This window comes from Suricata suricatta, chromosome 16 (genome assembly GCF_006229205.1).
Source record: "Suricata suricatta isolate VVHF042 chromosome 16, meerkat_22Aug2017_6uvM2_HiC, whole genome shotgun sequence".
NCBI lineage: Eukaryota > Metazoa > Chordata > Mammalia > Carnivora > Herpestidae > Suricata > Suricata suricatta.
Genome location: NC_043715.1, coordinates 196,279 through 213,524, shown reverse-complemented (window position 1 = coordinate 213,524; position 17,246 = coordinate 196,279). Strand labels below are relative to the sequence as shown.

Below are 17,246 nucleotides of genomic sequence, written 5' to 3'. Positions count from 1 at the left end.
GAGTTGAGGCTGTGGGATTGTCCCATTTTATGCTTACATGGCCTTTGCCTTGTGCTGGCTTCACTTGACAAATTAAAAAAAAAAATTTAATGTTTATTATTTATTTTTGAGAGAGAGAGAGAGCAAGCAGGGGAGGGACAGAGAAGGAGACACAGAATCTGAAGCAGGTTCCAGGCTCTGGGCTGTCAGCACAGAACCTGATGCAGGGCTTGAACCCATGAACTATGAGATCATGACCTGAGCTGAAGTCAGATGCTTAACTGACAGAGCCACCCAGGTGCCCCTTAGTCGACAAATTTTAAATGTGCAAGTTCATTTCATTCTTATAATGCGCTGTCTGGGGCTGCCCTGGCCTTCTTCCCATGTGAAGAGTCTAACATACGGGGAAGCAGGTGGTGGTAACACTGCTGCCCTGTGCCTGCCATGCAGCCCCTGAGGGGAAGGTGGCGTGAGGCCCTCCCACAGCCCCGGCCCATGTGGGCACCAAGCCCTTAGCCTTGGCTGCCTCCCATCCTCCCCAACAGGTTGATGGCGATATCCCCCCCCGGGTGAAGAAGGATGCCCATGAACTCATCCTGGACTTCATCCGCTCCCGGCCTCCGCTGAAACAGGTATCAGCTGTGTGCGGCCTCCGTTTTAGGCCTTCCCTCCCCAAGGACAGAGTGGACTCTCCACTGAGGGAGGCTGCTGGAAGGTCGATCCTGAGATGGTCCTGCCCCAGGAGCACACGGGGCACCTTCCGGTCTGCTCCCTGCTACGCCAGCTGATAGGCGTGGCTGTGTCGCAGGGCTCCTCCCCGCTCAGTGTGTCCATGTCACACAGTTCCTCATGGAGCCACACTCCCTCCAGGTTTCAGAGAGAAGACTTCGTCCCTTACCCCAAAAGCAGAGGACCCTGCACGAGAAGATCCTGGAGGAGATCAAGCAGGAGCGGAGGCTGCGCCCAGTGGGGGCTCAGTGCTGGCGTGGCCGGGGTGAGCATGGGACACCCCCCTTCCCCCGTCCCCGCTCCCCCTTGCCCCCTCACTACCCTGTCCTGCCCCACCTCCCTGCCTCCCCCAGGGTTTGGCTCTTTGCCCTGCATCCTCAATGCGTGTTCCGGGGACACCAAGTCCACTTCCTGCATCAACCTGTCCGTCATGGATGCCGGGAACAACACCCAACGTGGGCGGCCCCGGGTCCTGCTCAAGGCGCCCACCTTGGCTGAGATGGAGGAGATGAACACATCTGAGGTCAGAGCCCACAGACTCCTGGAGGGAGACAGGGAGGAGGAGGAGGGGCAAGTGAGAAGGGCCGTGGGCAGCACTCTCCTTGGGAGCTGGTTTCCTGCCGTGGGGCTGGGGCTGTTCCAAGAGCAAACATGGTGGGACGTAGGGACACTTCCCCGTCTTGGTGGCTTAGACGGGTGATTGGAACAGTGGCCTGGGCCACCTATTCCCATAGTGCACGAAGGGCTGGAGTGGGCATGTGTCATCATCTTGGAGCTGGGAAGCTGAGCAGCCCCCCTCCCTGGCTGCTGTGGAAAGCTCTCCATTATCCCCTCACAGCCTGCTGAGCTCACGGAGACCTAGGGCAGCACCTCTCTTGGTGGGCCGCCCCTGACATCAGACCTGTCGCCTTCAGGACTTCCACAGGCCTCAGGGAAGGGTTTGGGTTTTGAGGTGCTTGCCTTCCACTATCCTAGAGGCTAGCCAGGCTGGGCAGTGAGTAGAGGATGACCTCACGGTCTCAGTGGGCCCAGCCGCACCCCTGTGTCCTATGCCTTAGTCCAAGGACAGGTAGGAGGTGCTGGTGGTCAGGGCTGGGTCTGGTGTGTCCACAGGAGGAAGAGTCTCCGTGCGGGGAGGTGACCTTGAAACGGGACCGCTCCTTCTCAGAGCATGACCTGGTCCAGCTCCGGAGCGAAGTGCAGCCAGGCGCTCAGCCCCAAGGAGGGCTGGAATCCTCCAGGCCCCGCACAGGCAGTGTGCACGCCTGGAGGCCAAGCACCCAGGAGCACGGCAAGTGGTGCCTCTCACCCCCTTCTCCCTTGACTGTCCTGTGGGCGCCATGTACTGACCTGGGCCCACGGTCTTCCTGAGCAGCAGCATCCAGAGGCTACAGGGAGCTCATAACCTGCCAGAAGCGCATTGACAGTCAAGCCCAGACTTCCCTCCTTGCCTCAAGGCATCCCCCACTGTCTTAACTTGGAAACTTTATTAAGTTAGTAATCCACATTTATTATAAAAACACTTTTTAAAAAATTTTAAAACATTCCCATGATTCTAATACTTAGGGATCATTACTAGCAATATATTGGTATATGAAAAGAAAACTGGGCGAATGGAGGATGGGTGGATGGGTGATGGGTAGATTCTTGAATAGACGAGGGGGGATGATGTGGGTGGATGATGAGTGGACAATGGTACATGGGTGATGGGCGGATGGATGGGCGGATGGACAGACAAATAGCTAGATGGAGAGATAGATGGTGGCAGATCCTTCTAGTCTCTTTTTTCCTGACCAATGAAAACTTGTCTGCAATGAACCGGATGGGCCATGCCGCACACACCGTCTAGAACCTGACTTGTCACTTTCTTTCCCTGTTGTCCAGCACAGAGGACAGAACAATCCTACTGGTCACACAGGGCTAGTCCGTCCTGCTGTAGTCAGGGCTGTACCCCTCTGCTTCCTGGTATACACGGCCAGGCCACCTTCTTGGTTCTCAGCGGGACCTTGGGCCACCCCGCTGTTCTCTTGCCAGTCTCATGGTGGTCCAGTTTGGTAGCTGATTTACTTTCTGGAGTGAAGAGGGCCAGGCCAGGCCAATTCCATACCTCTCTGTCCCCCCACAACGGTCCTGCAGACTCCGAGCTGTCTCTTTCTCCTCCTCTGTCCCTCTCTGCCTGAAATGCAGTGAGTGGCACGAGTGAAGCCTTCCTGCATGACTAGTGCGACGGCTCTCACTCTTGGCTGCCTGCCGTGTGGCTCCTGCAGTTGGCGCATTAACCGGGATAAGATACGGGGCCCCTGGGCCGGCCACATTGACATGCCCCTCATGGGGTTGACATGCTCTCTACGTGGCCTTCTGCCCCCACAGTCCCCTACGGCCTGACCAGCCCTCTCCACCCCCTGGGCACGGCCCTCTCACACCAGCCTCTGCCTGGCTCTCCTGACAGGGCTCCTGTGCTCTTACCCTAGGTTCCTTCCCTGTAAGCACCCAGGCCCAGCCTGACCCTCGCTCTCGACCACACAGTGACCTGGGCTCAGCAGAGGACCGGCCCGAGGCTTCTGCAGCCGCAGACACCAATCACCTGTGGCTGGTGAGTGACGGAGGCATTGTTGTCCAGGGTGCCGGGTGGGGCACTGCTCGGGCCCTTATCCTCACCTCTGCCCTGGACAAGGCCCAGCAGGGGTGGGGCAGTTCCTTTGGTGGGTGTGGCTAGGTCTGCTCCATAGCGACCAAATCTGAGGTTGGCCATTGCTGCCCCCTTCCTGGACTTCTGGGCACTGCAGCCCTGAGGCCAAAAAAAAAAAAAAAAAAGGACCTTGCTAAGGGGATGGGGGACATCTGAAGTTCTTAGTTCCCCGTGGAGGTTAGGACAGATGAGAAACTGGAGTTCTGTGCCTGACGGCAGCGAAACGTGGAAGAACCTTTTACAGGGTCCTGACTCACGCTACACCGCTTACCCTCTCCCCCTGGGCTTTCTCAGCTGTGAGTTTCGTCTGACTTGTAATTGTGAGGACCTAAGACCTGCTGGTCCTCTGAACCCCTCATCCTTGGACCTGAGCCTTGGTGTATGAGTTTATCCAAGGGGTGACAGAGGAAGTGCCTGGTGAGCACAGGGTGTCAGTGATGTCTTCGTCATTTCCTTGAAGTTTTGTCAGGAGGCTTAAATGAGAACAGATGTTAAAAATGCTTTGAAAAGTGCCATAAAGATGTAAGGTAGCGTTACTACTGATATTCCCCAACTAGGTTCTGTATCATCTGTTGCTGCCTTAAAGATTATGCCCAAACTTAAAAGTGTAAACAACAAACACTTGTATCTTACCCAACTTCTGAGGGTTAGAAATCCAGAACGGCTCAGCTGGGCGGCCTGGTTCAGGGCCTCCTGGCAGGGTGCACTTGAAACTCGGCTTCTCATGTGGCTGCTGCCGGCTGTTCCCTGGTGCGTGGGCCTCTCCACAGAGCTCGTGGGTGTCCTCACAGCACGGCGGCTGGCTTCCCCCAGAACGGGCAGAAGGCAGTGTCTTCACGACCACGTCTCAGAAGTGACTCGTTGTTGTTTCCAGCTCACTCTGTTCGTTAGACGTGAGTCACTAAGTACATTCTGAGGAGAGGGGAATTAAGGCCCGCTCGCATTTATCTGGTGTGTGAGGAACAAGAACCAAGGGTTTTACTTGCTCATTTCTTGCATTTGAAGAACTCCTCGAAGACCTCTGTGGCCTGAGGCTCCGCCATCGCCCTAACCCACCCACAACCACAGCCACCCCCCATGGGCTTTCCCGCCAGTTTTACGGGGGCGGCCGCCCTCCGTGCTTCTTGCCGCAGTTAGGTTGCTTTAGTGTCCAGGGCACGGCTCCTCTGCCACCGGATGGGCACCGGGCGCGCTCTGGCAGCTCCTTGAACCCCACTTGCTAGGCCATCGGGGAGGGCGGTCTGCAGCCCCCCTTGTCTGAGGAAGCTCAGACACGGTGGTGGGTTACGGCTGGAGCTGGACCTTGAATGCACTTGAGCCTTTGCCTGACGGAGGCCCACTTGTGGAGGGAAGTCAAGGAACTGGGCGACATGTAGAAGTTTGATTAATTTTTTAGGGTGGGGAGGCATATTTTAAAATGGCAAGTCCCATAAGTGTATTCTTTTTTTTAAAGTTTATTTCTTTATTTTGAGAGAGAGAGAGAGAGATCACAAGTGGGGGAGGAGTAGAAAGAAAGAGGGAGAGGGTATCCCAAGCAGCATGGAGCCCGACATGAGGCCTGAACCCAGGGACCATGAGATTATGACCTGAGCCGAAATCAAGAGTCGGACATTTAATGGAGTCACCAAGGCACCCCCCCCCATAAATGTGCTCTTATTTTTTTAATGCTTATTTATTTTTGAGAGAGAGTGCACGAGGGAGGGGCAGAGAGAGGGAGACAGAGGATCCAAAGTGGGCTCTCTATTGATAGCGGAGCCTGATGCAGGGCTCAAACTCATGAACTGTGAGATCCTGGCCTGAGCCAAAGTCAGATGCGTAATTGACTGAGCCACCCAGGTGTCCCCATAAGTGTATACCTAGCATATATCTCAAGAGTGCATTTTAAAAAATGTTTAATGTTTATTTTTGAGAGAGAGAGAGAGAGAGAGAGAGAGAGAGGGAGACTGAGTGGGGGAGGGGCAGAGAGAGAGGGAGACACAGAATCCGAAGCAGCTCCAGGCTCTGAGCTGTGAGCACAGAGCCCGACGCAAGGCTTGAACTCACAAACCGCAAGATCATGACCCGAGCTGAATCAGACACTTAGCGGACTGAGCCCCCCAGGCGCCCCTCAAGAGCGCATTCTGAGAGGCGTCATGTAACCTCAGCGCCCGTCTCTGCCCGGAACATGTCCTCACAGTCAGTCTGATGAGCAGCTTGCTGGTCTCTGCTCCCAGCACGAGAGGTCTCAGCCACCCAACACCCATCAGGCTTAGAGCGAGTTATTCCAACCCAGCACCGTTAGGTGATCGGAAACAGGAGCCGGAGGCCCTGATGCTCCAGGCTGGAGTGAGAACGTGGGGTTCGAGTCCCCCCCGGGCCGACTGGAGCACGTGCTCACCAGCCCTGAACGGGAGAATCCACTGGCAAAATGTGAAATGAACAAAACCCGCACCCCAACTCCCATATATGTAGCGCCTTCATGGGCTGCTGCCCCTCATGATGCCTCACCTTAGGAGCTAATGATTTGGGGTGCCAGGCATTGAGCTAAGGCTTTATGTATTACCTCAGTGAAGCTGGAACGCAGCCCCACTTTACCGGAGAGGAACTGAGGAGCCTCTCCGGAGGATGGGCAGAATAAGGCACAGTGACCGCAGGGGCCCAAAGGGGTAGGTGGCTGTGGCAGGTAGGACCCAGCACCTACAGATGGGCCGACCCGGAGCGTCAGTGCGGATGAGCAGCGTGCAGGAGGTGCCTCGGGCCTCCAGCTGCCGGGGAACAGAGAGCCCTGTGGTGAAGGGGTTCGACAGGAGAGGAGGTGGGCCTGGGGACCCTGGATGGTTGTGACTGGCTGTGTTTGCAGGTGGGGAACGAGGGGGAGGCAGATGTTTCCGGTCTGGAGAGCGCTGTGGACAGAAGTGGGGATGACTCCAGGGGATGTGGCCACCAGGGTGCTGAGTGCAGGCCAGGTCACAGAAGACCTCTCCTGCAGGACCCCATCAGAGACGTTGTGAGCAGCATGTGTGGGTCCCAGAAGGAGATAGGCAGGCTGAAGAATGGGGTGTTTTAGGGAGTTGCTAGGTTTGGGTAGACTGAGGCCAGGAAGGTCCCAGAGTCCTCAGAGAAGAGAGAACCTTATGGAATGATGCCTGAAAGGCCTCATCCCTGAAGGCCTGAGGAGCACTGGCCCCCTGACTTTTCATCCCCAGGAGTTCAGCCACCCCGTGGAGAGCCTTGCTCTGACTGTGGAGGAGGTGATGGACGTGCGCCGCGTGCTGGTGAAGGCCGAGATGGAGAAGTTCCTGCAGAACAAGGAGCTCGTCAGCAGCCTGAGGAAGGGGAAGGTGAGGGGCCTGCGGCCCGGCTGTTCCCTCGGGGGCAGGAGCCCTGGGGTGAGGGTGGGCCAGGCGGCTGGACCTTGGACTGCTCCCTCACCAGGCAGGACTGACTAATTTGGGCCTTTCTTACAGATTTGTTGCTGTTGCCGAACCAAGTTCCCGCTGCTCTCCTGGCCACCCACCTGTCTCTTTTGCAAGAGGTGAGCCTGTGTCAGCACCGTGGCTGTGAACAATGTGGGAGGAGTGGGGGGGTGGTCTCTAACCAGGCCAGCCCCGTCCGGGAGAGTTTCCGCATGCTGTGGGATGTCTTGTCTTACACGCTGGCCGGTGCAGCTGTGGAACGTTAATTTCTAATTCTTAATTTAATGTTAATAGCTAAGGGGCTTCCACTTTCAGCCAAGTTAGGGTAACCACAGGCATCAGAACAGGCACCGTGCACCTGAAACAAACAAAAATACCCACAAAAAGCAAAAAAACCCAAAGAACAGAAAACAATGGTTTCCAAGATATTGAATATCAAGCGACAGCAGGAAGCAGACAGTGTGAGCCCTGTGATCGCCGCACCTGCCTGGAGTTTCTTGGTCATGGCCTAGAGGCCACTCAGCCCCTTGAGTGGGGGGAGTAGGGCCGAGAACCCAGAGAGACCCAGGCAGCTGGAGATCTCTGTAGATTCCCAACAGGGAGAGCGCTGGCCCTGGGGCCAGCTGGAGTATTCAATAGGGGACTGATCAGCACATACAAGTAAGGGAGCTACTGAAGGCTAGGAAAGAATCACCCTGAGCAGGGAATGGCAGACTGTAGCCTACAGGCCAAAGCTGGCCCTGCTACCTGCTTTGTAAATAAAGTTTTATTGGAGCAAAGCCACACCCATTTGTTTATTATTCATTCAGCAATATCAGAAATGTTTACTATCTGACACTTTACAGAAAAAGTGTACTGACCCTGTGCTAAAGCTTTAAAGGAATAGTCCTAGGAATAGTGTGTGTTCCCACCAGCTATGGTGAAAATGTTGTAATTCATGGGCCCTTGAAGGTCTTGTCCCACTAGTGGGGAATAAATACCCCCAGACCAAGCATTTTTCCAGACCTAAAAATTCCAAAAAGCAAGACCTGAAAATAGTTTGGAAAGGACCAAACTATTCCCAAGTATCTTATCCAGCACTCAGCAAGATAAAATGTCTAGCATCCAATCAAAGATAATCAGGCATGTCAAGAAACAAGAAAACACGACCCATGATAGAAAAATCAATCAAAATCACCCAGAACTGGGGCACCTGGGTAGCTCAGTCGGTTGAGCATCGACTCTTGATTTCGAGATCTCATGGTTATAGGATGGAGCCCTGCACTGGGCTCCGTGCTGAGCGTGGAGCCTACTTGGGATTCTCTCACTTCCCCTCTGCCCCTCCCTTCCCTGCTCGAGCCCCACATCAGGCTCTGTGCTGCCTGCTTCAGATTCTGTGTCTCCCTCTCTCTGACCCTCCCCTGCTTGCACTCTCTCTGTCTCTCAAAACTAAATAAAAAAAATTTTTTTTTAATTTAAATATAAAATAAAACAGGGGCGGCTGGGTGGTTCAGTAGATTGGGCACCTGATTTCAGCTCAGGTCATAATTTCATGGTTCCTGGGTTCAAGCCCCTGCTTCAGATTCTGTGTCTCCCTCTCTTTGCCCCTCCCCTGCTCACACTCTATCTCTCTCTCTCTCTCTCTCAAAAACAAATAACTAAAAAAAAAATAAAACAAATGAACAAGCAAAAACAGACAGAAATAAAAACATATCCAAAAATACAAAAACCAAAAGAACTCTTTACCAGTAGACCCACACTAAAATGTTCAATGAGGTCCTTCACATGGAAGGAAAATGATACACATGGAAAGACGGAGAGCACCAGAAACAGCAAGTACTAAGAAAGCATATAAGATTATTTTGTTATAACTCTTTACAATGTAAATAATATCCAGCACCCAACAGGATGGATGAAATTCAGTACCTGATATCCAATCAGTGTGTAGCAGGCACACCAAAAACTTCACAGCAATGTGCTGTAGGATTTATAACGTATCTATAAGAAGCATCAGATCCACAGGATTACGGCCAGTGAGAAGGGTGCTGAAGGAGACGTACTCTACGCGAAGTGGCAGGGTATCACTGAAGTGTAGTTAAGGGGTGTAGTGTAAGTCTGAGCAACCACCAAAATTATACAACCGAGGAACAGGACGGAATCATAAAAAATAGTCAAGTAATACAGGAGGCAGAGAAAGGAAAAGGGGACAAAGAATCGCGCAAAAGGAAAACAAACAGCAAAACCACAGCCCTAAATTCCACTGTGTCCTAGTTTCCTTAACTGTGAAAGGTCTAACAGTTGGACTAACAGTCTCCCAGACGGAGTGAAGAAGGCTGCCTCCAGACATGCTCTTTATGGTGTGTGTACTCATGGGTGTGCATATTATTTATACATTCGTGCACGTAGGTATGCATTTACGCACAAGTGAGCGAGGGGGAGAGAGAATCCCAGGAGGGGCAGAGGCCAGGGGAGAGAGAGGGAGAGACAGAGAGAGAAACGGGGCTCCCCTGAAGCAAAGCTTGTGGTTTACCCGAAGTGGGGCTCAAGCTCATCTGATGTGGGACTCGAACTCATGAACCATGAGATCATGACCTGAGCCAAAGTCAGATGCCAAATGACTGAGCCACCAGGCACCCAAAACATGTACTTTATTTTTTATTTATTAAAAATTATTTAATGTTTATTTATTTTTGAGAGACACAGTGTGAGCGGGAGAGAGGCAGAGAGAGAGGGAGACACAGAATCTGAAGCAGGCTCCAGGCTCTGAGTTGTCAGCACAGAGCCCGACGCGGGGCTCGAACCCATGGACTATGAGATCATGACCTGAGCCGAAGCCAGACGCTCAACCAACTGAGCCACTCAGGCGCCCCTACAGCATGTACTTTAAATAAAAAGACAAAAGTTGGTTAGGAGAAGAATGGAGAAAGACATGCCATGCCAATATTAGTCAAAAGAAAGAAAATAATGTTAAAGTATATTGCAAAGAACATTACTGGAGATAAAGGAGTGCCTTTCCTCATGACAGAGGGAGGAAATGACACTTCTGAACATTTCATATATCTAACAGAGATTCAAAATACATAAAGTAAAAATCTGATATAGTTGCAAGGCAAAATACATAAATCCACACTTATAATTAGAGATTTCAATAGCTTTCTCTCAATAATTGGTAGAACTTGTAAACAGAAAAAACCTACGGTTGTAGAAGATTTGAACGCCACTGTCCACCCACTTGATCTGATGTCTATAAAGCACTCCGCCAACCACAGCATGCCTCTTACATGCACTTGGAACATTTACCATGTTCTGGGTCCTGAAACAAGTCTAAAAATGTGGGAGGATTCAAGTCATGGAAAGTAAGTTTCCTGACTGCAGTGAAATAAAATACAACTAACCTAGACTTTTCTTTTTTTAATTTTTTAATTTATTTTTGAGAGACAGACAGAGACAGCATGCGCAGGGGAGGGGCAGAGAGAGAGAGGGAGATACAGAATCTGAAGCAGGCTCTAGGCTCTGAGCTGTCAGCAAGAGCCCGATATGGGGCCTGAACCCACGAACTGTGAGATCATGACCTGAGCCGAAGTCGGACGCTCAACCTACTGAGCCACCCAGGCGCCCCCACCTAGGCTTTTCTTGATGGCAAAACCATTTTGAGACACCCATGCCAGAGAACAGGGTCGGTCCCTTGGTTTAAAAAATGGATTTGGATGGGGCGCCTGGGTGATTCAGTCATTTGAGCGTCTGACTTCAGCTCAGGTCATGATCCTGAGGTTTTGGGTTAGAGCCCCGCATCAGGCTCTGTGCTGATATCTAGCTCAGAGCCTGGAGCCTGTCTTCAGATACTGTGTCTCCCTCTCTCTGACTCTCCCCTGCTCACGCCATCTCTCTCTCTCTCTCTCTCTCAAAAATAAATAAAACATTAAAAAATTAAAAAGAAAGAAAGAATGAACGAATGAATTTGCACCATTTGTCCTAACGTGGAGAAGAGCCCCTGATGTATCTTTACCGAACAGTGTGCACAATCCCCCGCTTCCTTTATTCCGGTTTATTTTTAAGCGTGTATCTTTGCCCATCACACCTGGATCTAGAGAAGGGGAAAGCCATCAGCAGGGCCTGCCACTGAGCATGGGCTTTACGATTCCCAGCCAGGCTCTGTCTGGTGTCTGAACTTGCACAAGAAGGCGTCTGTGTTTTAAATCCGCGGTGGGGAATAGAAAGATGTAATCACCGCTCCCCTGTGGCCCCTCTAGTTCAGCTGCTGCGTCAGGGCAGGAAGTGTGAGGCACAGGCAAGCGCAGGGGGCATGAGAAAGCTCCAGACCATAATATTCCAGAGAAAGAGCTAGCTGTGAGGGGCAGGAATATTTTGGATGTAGAGCTAGGGAAAAAGAAAAGCAAGATTTGGGGGTAAAAGGAGTAAAATGCTGAAGCACCGTGTCCAGCAGAGGGTCAGGCAGCTGGGCCTGGCGGGGCGGGTCTCTCTGTGGCTTGCTCACTGCTGACCCTGCTCCCCTCTTCTCTCCCTCCAGGGCTGTCTGCACATCCTGCAGCGTGAAGGTGAGGCTGCTGCGGGGTCCGAGCGAGGCCCGTGGCTGACGCGGCTGGTTCAGGAGGGGGGGGGGCGGGGGCAGAGAGAAGCTGGCCACACATGCAGCAGCCACTCGTCCATCTCCTTCCCCCACACAGAACCCATCCCTACGGTTTCCAAGACTCTAGTTTTTTAAAGACCCTTGTAGGTGGTCTTTTTTTTCCTTTTTAACATTCCATGTTAGCAGGCTACTCCCAAGGAAAACCCTTCACCTCCCCTCTGAGACTCCAACCTTATTTTTTTTTTAATTTTAATGTTTATTTTTGAGAGAGGATCAGAGTGCAAGTGGAGGAGGGGCAGATAGGGAGGCACAGAATCGGAAGCAGATTTCAGGCTCTGAGCTGTCAGCACAGAGCCCGATGTGGGGCTTGAAATCACGAACCATGAGATCATGACCTGAGCTGAAGTCGGATGCTTAACCAACTGAGCCAGCGAGGCATTCCAGGACTCCTTCCTTCTGACACTACATCTTCCCTGAGTGTTTCTGGAAAGGTTCTTCATAGCCGTCTAGGCACGTGTGCATACACATGGGTGTGCAAATGTAGGAGGGTACTCACACTGTCACCCGTTACACCTCAGCCTAGAAGCAACGGCCTGCTGGAAGAGGGTTTTACCACCACTGTTTTCAAACCCTTTTACTCTGCCAGTATCACCACTGAGAAACGCCCAGCTCATCAACACCAAGTGTTTACTGCATACAGGGTGTGCGGTGGGTCCTGCCTGGCACCCCCGTCGGGCGAGCAGAGTGGGGCCGGTGGGGGAGCGAGCAGGGAGACACACGCCTTCAGGTGGCAGGCCTGGAGCGTGCGTTCGGAGAGCTCGCACAGGGCAGCCGGTGACCTCCAGACACTCCCGAGCAGGCAGCCATGTGTGTGTGTGTGTGTGTGTGTGTGTGCGTGCGCGTGTGTGCGCGCGCGCACACGCGCGAGCGTCCCCCGGCCCTCTCTGTTGGGGTGCCTTGTCCACATCTCCCTCTGTGTGTTGTAGATGAAGATGCCTTCTAAGAAGTTTGCACATATTCCTGTCTACACGCTGGGCTTTGAGAGTCCTCGGAGGGTGTCAACTACCAAAACTACACCGACCCAGAGAAGAGATGCCTTCCAGTGTGTTCCCTTTCCCTTTGCTGATGTCACTGGTGATCAGACACGGACAGTAATGCAGGAGCTGGGGTGGGTGGGGTGGTTCACTGGGACCCTCCCAGGACTGAACCGGGTGGTCAGAGCCTCTTGAGGAAGAGGGTGGGGGGAGAGGATCGCGGGGGGGTGGGGTGGGGGGGAGGCTGTGGACATGGAGAAAGAAACCGGAGACTTCTCTGACGGTTCCATCCTGCTCCAGGTCCTTGCAGGGGCCCCAGTGGCCGAGTGTGGAGGAGGCGTTCCCACACATCTACGCCCACGGCTGTGTCCTCAAGGACGTCTGCAGCGACTGCACCAGCTTCGTGGCGGAGGTCGTGCGCTCCAGCCGCAAGAGTGTGGACGCCCTCAACACCACGCCTCGCCGTACCCGCCAGACCCAGTCCCTGTGCCTCCCCAATACCTGGACTCTCAACTTCCAGTGATGGCTCTCAGCCTTCCTAGGACACCCAGCCAGCGGCTTTTCAAGGTGGCCAGACCTCTGAGGAGGAGCCGGGCTAGTCCTGGACCCGAGAAACTCCAGAGCCCGAGGCACGGCTGCTGGCCTGCCCTCCTAAGTGTGCATGTACATATATACATATATAGATACATTTATATGAGATATACACACAGCCTATATATTTATATACATCTGTCCTGGCCCTAGAGTTTATTTGGGGTCAGGTTCACTCCAGGACCCTCCCGGGGGAGGCTGTTTCCTTTTGGGAGTCCTCGGGTGGGCTAGGGGATGGGATGGGAGTGGGTTTTCTCACTCGGGAAGAAGAGCACATTGGAGATATAACTGTGGATTCCAGATGATGGGGCTCTGGGAAGACCCCACCCCTGTTTTTGTTCTTTTTTCCATCCCAAGGATGAGGACACAGCAGCTTCCCCTCCCCAGGTAGAGGTCCAGGTTGGGATAGGACACTGTGGTTCCCAGGTACATGGGAGCATCCTGCTCGCCTCTGCGCTCTGGGCAGAAACCTGGGCAGCAGAGGCCACTGGGGAAGACTGTGAGTGGGCTGATCTTCCGGCGGGCATCACACCCTTCCAGTTGGAGGGCCCAAGGCCAAGCCCACTCCTTGCTCCCTGCCTGGGATCCGCGCCAGCCAGTATGCCACCTGCCAGGTGTTGCCGTCCTCACAGACTCAGAGGTCCAGAGATGCTGCTGGCTCCAGGGCCCTGGCGATGCTGGGGGTCCCGGTACAGGGAGGAACTCTGTAAATTTGTACACATGGCCGCTCTCGGCCTAATAAAGGCAGTCTCACAGTCTTCTGTCTGGGCTGCGGAGTGAGGACCACTGAGCCACAGTGGTGGGCACATTCTCCAAGGGCGGAAGCTGGGCCCAGAGGGGCCACCTGCCCGCTGGTGCACACTGGGCGCACATGAGCATCTCAGCATGCCCGTCACGAGAGGAGGGCACGCGGGCCCACTCCTATCCATGATGCCCAGCTTTGGGATCTGGCCATCTTGGTCCCATGGCCAGAGGGCCTGCATATAGCTCAGCCTGAAGCCTGTAACCTGCCAGCCTGGGGGACCCTTTGGCCTCATCCCCAGATCGCTAGTCCCGTTCTCTGGGCACATGATTCCTTTAGGGTTTGCACCTGTGTGCTCTGCCTGCCACGTTCACCCAGGAAGTGGCTTCTGTCCTACCTTCCAGATAAGGAAACCAAGGTTCCAGACGGGGGAAGGAATTTGGCCAAAGATACACAGCTCACCTGGGAGTTCAAATCAGACCTATCAAATGCCAGGCTCTGGCACACAATGTCTGCCACACTGATGGGCCCAGAGGAGGTCCCAAGGCACAGGACTTGCGACAGATGGGCCTACAGGGGAGGGTACTTCATCAGCTGGGGTCCAGGACACTCAATGACACCAAATTACAACAGCCAGTAAAAACAGCCAGTTCTCAACACTCGTTCTGGGCACTTCATGGGCAGGGACGATTATTATTCCCATTTAAACATGCAAAAGCAGGCACAGAAAGGGTAAAGAATTGCCCGTGATCACACAGCCAGCAAAGCGAAAGCTAACATTTGAGCTGCACCCCCCGCGGGCAGATGTTCCTGAGCGTGAGCAGCGTCCTCACTGTTCTAACTCCACAGGTGAGGAAACGGGCCAGGTGACAGGTGCAGGTGTACATTCCCAACAGGGGAGACCAGAGCTCTAACCTACACAGGAACATTTGGAATCAAACACCCGGCGTGGGACAGCGGGACTGAGCTGAAGGTGAAGTCAGAATGGAGCCAGTGCAGGGTCCGGCACCCGTGGGCACCATGCAGGCAGCCCACTGAGCCAACCCCGTCTTTGTCCTCACCTAACTCAGACTGTGACAAACACAGGTCACTTTCTCTAGAACTGTTCACGACCAAATTCCATCCTGAGGACTACCTCAGTAGTACAGGGAGAAACTTACAGTCAGGCACCGCTCAAGGTGGGCCTGGTGTTGCCACCTCAGTGTCACATGGCTGCACTCTTGTGGAAGGCGAAGGAGAAAGCACCTCCAGGCTGAGACTCCCTAAGTTTCCATCCACAGGTGAGGCAAAAACCTGTAAAATTGGTTACATCACTTTAGGGGTGACACAAAACCTATTTAACAACTAGCCTGGTGCTGGACAATCAGAATGGATAAGAAGAGTGGTGCCCTGGAGGGTCCCACCTGTGTTGAGCATAATGCTTTAATAGTGGGATTATGGGAGGTAGTCATGGGAGGTCGGGAGGGTAAATTCTCGGGATCCTCGGGACGGAGGAGGTGGGCATGTAGGGAACTTGAGACAGCAGCTCTGTGCCATCCAGTGTGAAGCCATGCAAGATCCTGATGACCAGTACAGGCTGACAGACCAGCCACACACCTGTGTGCACACACGGTCTCCCTCCGTGTGTCTCTGGAGACTCAGTTCCCAATCTGAGAGAGAAACATGCAGTCCTATGAGGGAGGCAGGGTGCGGGGAGCCCACCTGGCAGAGGAGAGGGATCCGAGAGGGCATTACCCATCCTGTCCCCTCTTCCCTTTCTTGGCCCTTGACAGTAGCCTGCTTCATTTGAACTCTAGACCCACAAGCCTGCAGCAAATCCAGATTCTACCTGTGCCAGTTGCTCTATGAATCCCAGTTTCTTTACCTCTAAAAGGTGGGGATACCCACCTCCCAGGATATAAGAATTTAGTACAGTGCTATCCCCACCCTCAAGGCTGCCCTGTTTTCTAACACACACCATCTCGTCTTGCTCCTGCATTAGAATTTCAGGGTTTCTCAATCTTGTCTGCACATTTTAGTCCCCTGAAGAGCTTTTTTAAAAATATCAAGCCAGGATAGCCGGGGTGGCTCAGTTGGTTAACTTGTTATGCCCAAGTTTCTAATATCGCCTCATAAGAAACCAGAGACTACCAGGGAGACCGAGTCACGCATGCAAAAGCAAAGGGCTTTATTATGGGCTTAAGCTTGGGCTCATAGACTCCACCAACCCACTGGCCACTTGGAGAGGGAGCCCTGAACATGCAGTGTAGGGGCTTTTTTAGGAAGGGGGTGTTATAGGAAATGATGACACAAGCACAGCGATCCATTCCCTACCCCCTATCAATACTGGCAGTAGGGGGGGCCAATCACAACATTTAGAGTATTGACCAATCACAGAGTGAGCCCAGGACCCTCAGGCAGGGTGTGACTAAGACCCTCCTGTAGGGCACACTAAGCAATAGGTGATTACCTTATAGCCTCCGTCTCTAGGCCCGCCCCCAGAAAGGTCAAAGGTGTTAGCTGGCCTCTCCTGATTGGGTGCCATAAGAGTTGTCCCTCCTTCCCTGGGCAATGTGCGCCCTTCCATTGGCCACTGATACCCAGAGGACGGCACCTTGGCCTTTAAGTACAGGGGAAGCCGAATCAGACCTACTTCCTTACAAACCTGTCTGACTTCAGCTCAGGTCATGATCTCTCAGTTTGTGAGTTAGAGGCCTGTGTGGGGGCTCTGTCCTGACAGCCTGCTTCAGATTTTGTGTCTTCCTCTCTCATGGCCCCTCCCCTGCTCGTGCTCTGTCTCTCTCTCTCAAAAATAAACATTAAAAACTTAAAAAAAAAAAATCAATGCCTGACGCCATTTCGGAATTTCCAGGAGCACGTCCTTGATCTTTATTGCAAAAGTCTCCCCAGGAAGTTATGAAACACTGCAAAGGTGGCGAGACTCCACCTTAAACCACCGATTCCCACACGTAAACAGGAGAATTACCTGGGACGCATTAACGACAACAAAAAGCAAACTCCCAGGACCGCCCCTAAGATTCGGTTTCAGTCTGTCCCGAGAAAGAGGATGTCCAGAAATCCGCAGCTTTGGGAAGCTCCTCGCTTTGGAATGCTTACTTTTAATAAGGAGGAAAATGTCCCACCTGCAGCTGCGGAGGCAGACTAAGAGAAGTCACACGTGCACAGCGGGCACTAGGGCTCTTCAGGTCGCCCAGCTGTCACCTGTACATGGCCACAGCTGGAATACTACGCGGCAATACGTCCCCCTGCGCGCACCCTCCTCACTTAGCCCCACCTGCGGGTTCCTCCCGCCCAGCCAGCCCGCCATCAGAGAGCAGGGTCTGGGTCCCCGGGAGCAGGTGGCTCGGAACCCGTGTGCCTCCCGTCCAGCCTGACAGCTGTGCCGGGCACGTCTCCGGAACACCCGGAGATACACAGCACCTGGGAGGCCAGAGGACTGGCACAGGGAGGGCCCAACTCGCGCGAAAGCACCCAATTCGCGCGAGAACTCGCCAAGACGCGCCCGCACTTTTTTAGATGC

At 53.4% G+C, this 17,246-nt stretch overlaps 1 protein-coding gene across 2 annotated transcripts in view; it reads left to right on the top strand.

The window, feature by feature from the left end:
* The window catches only part of SPIRE2 (spire type actin nucleation factor 2), a 36,325-nt gene extending 22,583 nt beyond the window's left edge, over window positions 1–13,742 (top strand). The window contains exons 6-15 of one of the 2 annotated variants that reach the window (XM_029925851.1): window positions 525–611; window positions 850–973; window positions 1,062–1,231; window positions 1,822–1,999; window positions 3,180–3,301; window positions 6,583–6,717; window positions 6,844–6,911; window positions 11,300–11,327; window positions 12,346–12,461; window positions 12,694–13,742. In XM_029925851.1, the coding sequence (XP_029781711.1) occupies window positions 525–611; window positions 850–973; window positions 1,062–1,231; window positions 1,822–1,999; window positions 3,180–3,301; window positions 6,583–6,717; window positions 6,844–6,911; window positions 11,300–11,327; window positions 12,346–12,461; window positions 12,694–12,916 (1,251 nt within the window). In that variant the 3' untranslated portion in view covers window positions 12,917–13,742. Of the gene's footprint in view, window positions 1–524; window positions 612–849; window positions 974–1,061; window positions 1,232–1,821; window positions 2,000–3,179; window positions 3,302–6,582; window positions 6,718–6,843; window positions 6,912–11,299; window positions 11,328–12,345; window positions 12,494–12,693 lie in introns of both variants that reach the window. The other variant, XM_029925850.1, reaches the window with a different exon arrangement.
* Window positions 13,743–17,246: the final 3,504 nt, after the last annotated feature.